This window comes from Octopus bimaculoides, chromosome 27 (assembly GCF_001194135.2).
Source record: "Octopus bimaculoides isolate UCB-OBI-ISO-001 chromosome 27, ASM119413v2, whole genome shotgun sequence".
Lineage (NCBI taxonomy): Eukaryota > Metazoa > Mollusca > Cephalopoda > Octopoda > Octopodidae > Octopus > Octopus bimaculoides.
The window spans coordinates 4980431-4984072 of NC_069007.1; the positions used below are offsets into that span (position 1 = coordinate 4980431).

At 40.1% G+C, this 3642-nt stretch overlaps 1 protein-coding gene across 1 annotated transcript in view; it reads right to left on the bottom strand.

The window, feature by feature from the left end:
* Positions 1–3642, bottom strand: part of LOC106877811 (BDNF/NT-3 growth factors receptor) — a 94281-nt gene that overhangs the window by 27303 nt on the left and 63336 nt on the right. Inside the window, exon 3 of the mRNA XM_014926828.2 lies at positions 1742–1806. Coding sequence (XP_014782314.1) covers positions 1742–1806 — 65 coding nt within the window. The remainder of the gene's footprint in view (positions 1–1741; positions 1807–3642) is intronic.

Here is a 3642-nt window from a genome sequence, read left to right on the forward strand (position 1 = left end):
ATATATATATATATATATATATAAATATATACAAATATAAATATATACAAGTGTGTTATTATGTGTGCATGTCTCTGTGTTTGTCCCCTACGCCGCCACTTGACAATTTGATATTCGTGTGTTTGCATTCCCTAATTTATGGTTCAAAGGAGAATAATAGAATAAGTACCAGGCTTAAACGAAAAATGCACTGGGGCCGATTCATTCGACTAAAACCCTTCAAGATGGTGCCCCAGCATAACTGCCATCTAATGACCGAAATAAGCAAAAGGTAAGAGAATAGACAATGAAATGAAATACTGATCCCGGGAAACTAATTTAAATTTGCACGTATTATCAGAGGTTCCGAGCAGTCAGCTAGATACAAATAAAAGGCCTTGTTAAGTTGGGTGATTGATGAATGTTATCACACAGCAATGGGGAAACGTAGAGTTCGTCTGGCAATCACACTTTGCATTTTCCGGTCGTTCGGTTGGCCCTGTTGCTTCTCAAAAGCCTTTTCATAAGTTTGTCCTGAACGTCCATGCTGGTTTTTGCTCTTTTACCAATTGGAGGTGTGTAATGTGTCATCGTAGAATGTATCACACACAATTGAGAACGTAAACAACAACAACAACAACAACAATGGTTTGAAATTTCGCCACAAGGGCAGCAACTTGAGGGGAGGGGATGAGTCGATTACACCGGCCCTAGTGTTTCACTGATACTTACTTTATCGACCTCCGAAAGGGTAAAAGGCAAAGTCGACCGCGGAGTAATTTGAACTCAGAACGTAGAAATGCCGCTAAGCATTTTGTCCGGAGCGGTAACGATTCGAACAGCTCGTTGCCTCGATAATAATAATAATAATAATATCAACTATAGGCACAAAACCTGAAATTTTGGAAGGAGGGTAGTCGACTACATCGACGCCAGTGTTTTGCTGTTGCTTATTTTATTAACCCCGAAAGGATGAAAGGCAAAGTCGACCTCGACAGAATTTGAACTCCGAACGTATGGACGGACGAAATGCCGCTAAGCATTCTGCCCGGCCTGCTAATCATTCTTTTCAACTCTTAACACAAGGCCCAAAACGTTGTGGGAGTGGGGCCAGCCGATTAGATCGAACCCAGTACGCAAGTGGCACTTAATCCGAAAGGATGAAAGGCAAAGTCGATCTCGGCGGAATTTGAACTCAGAACGTAAAGACAGACGAAATACCGCTAAGCATCTCGCCCGGCGTGCTAACGTTTCTTATTTCTTTACTGCCCACAAGGGGCTACATACAGAGGGTACAAACAAAGACAGACAAAGGGATTAAGTCGATTATATCGATCCCAGTGCGTAACTGGTACTTATTTAATCGACCCCGAAAGGATGAAAGGCAAAGTCGACCTCGGCGGAATTTGAACTCAGAACGTAGCGGCAGACGAAATACCGTTAAGCATTTCACCCGCCGTGCTAACGTTTCTGTCATCTCGCCGACTTAGACAATAATAATAATAATAATTCTTTCTACTAGAGACACATGGCTTGAAATTTTTGGGGAGGGGGTTAATCATTATATTGACCTTAACGCTTAGCTGGCATTTATTTTATCGATGTCAAAAGGATGGAAGGCAAAGTTAACCTCGGTGGAATTTGAACTCAGTACTTAAAGGCTGACGAAATGCTGCTAAGCATTTCGCCCAACGTGCTAACGACTCTGCCAGCTCACTGCCTTAAAATCAGAAATTATTAGAGAAAAAGTTATTTGACTTACACTTCTGATGAGTTCGATTAATTGTTTAGCAGTTATAGCATCCTTGCTAGATCCTGGGACATGTTCTGGAGAAAATTAAAGATTAAATAAATTAATTAGTAGATAAATTAGTAAATAACTGTAACGAAATAACAACGACAGCATCGGTGATAACGATTATGATGATGACGATAGCAAGTAAAAGAAACGGTTACGGCAGCGATGACACCACCACCACCAACAACAACAACAATGACGACGACGACGACATTGATGGCAGAACAATAACGTTAACAATGGTGACGCAGTCGATGATGACAACACGGGCAGCAAAGCAACTTCAACGATGACGAGAAAGACGATAGCAACAACATCAACCATGACAACGATAATGATAAAGCAGTAACACCAATAGTGATGACGATGATTACTTCAAAGACAATATCAACAGCAACAACAATGATGTCTAACTCCTTAATGGAGCTAGTGCTACACAAATGGCGAAACCAAAATAAAGAGTAACGTGAGACTGAAAGTTTTTCCCCATTTTGTATCTAGCTTTTCTCCCACTTTTATAGCGCCCTCTAGCGCTCGAAATGGGTCGGTTGGTCTTGCGTCACTGCTACTCAACCATGTCCGATTTATTCGCTTTTCCTCTTCTCGCCGACCATGTCAAAGCCACCGTCTTAAGCTGCACGCTAATCACTATGCTTAGTTATGTTCCACCCATAAACGTTCGCCCTCTCTGTAATCAACTCCCTACCTCTGTCCATTTTTTCTTATTCTTTTCCTGCAACCGTCGAATTGAGATTGTTATTCTTTCATTTGTTTCAGTCATTTGACTGCCGCCATGCTGGAACACCGCCTTTAGTCGGACTAAAATCGACCTCAGGATTTATTCTTTTTAAGCCTAGTACTTATTCTATTTCTCTCTATGGCCTAGTACTTATTCTACCGCTCTCTATGGCCAGCTGTCAAGCGATGATGGTGGGGAGGGAGACAAATACACACACACACAGCTCACACACACATATATACGACGGACTTCTTTCAGTTTCCGTCTAGCAAATCCACTCATAAGGATTTGGTCGGCCCGTGACAATAGTACAAGACACTTGCCTAAGGTGCCACGCAGTAGAACTGAACCCAGAACAGGAACCATGTAGCTGAGAAACAAGCTTCTTGCCATACAACCACTCCTGCGCCTGTGGTTGTAGAAGAATGTTAACGTCTACCTCATAGGGCTTTCCTTTTAACCAACCCAATAATATAGCTATGAAATAAAGTTATATATCAAATAAAACCTGTTTAATTAGAAAAATAAATACAGCACCGCATTTTCTGTCCATCCGTTGACAATATAAATTGGAAAGGGATGAGACGAAACTCTACCGGAAGTTGATTGCAAAGCCGTAAATTAGTGGGAATTTTTTTTATGTTTGTGTGTTTAAGAGTGTAGAAGGAAATGTTTTTTATACTAATATGCTCTTATACAGACGCCCATATAAAGAATACACACAAACGCGCATAAATACATACAAACATCTACATATATGCATGCGTGTTTGTCAGTGTATATAATCAATATTTCTATAATTGTATGTGCACGCATATGTTATATATATATCTATGTATATAAAAATGAGAATGTGTGTCTGTCTGTCTGTCTGTCTGTCTGTGTGAATCCCTAAAACTCGAGAACTACGCAACCAATTTCATTCAAATTTTACACATGCCTTACTTAGGGTTCCAGTTGTGTTTTAGTCAAAAAAAATTTTAACTTCTTGCAGAGTTCGAGCACACGGCAACATAATATCTCCTCCACTATTTAAGTATTACGTGTCAAAAGTGAAACAAAAACACTCATGTCAAATACTTTCACTTTAAAAATGAAACTATTCTACTAACTGAAACAATCACAT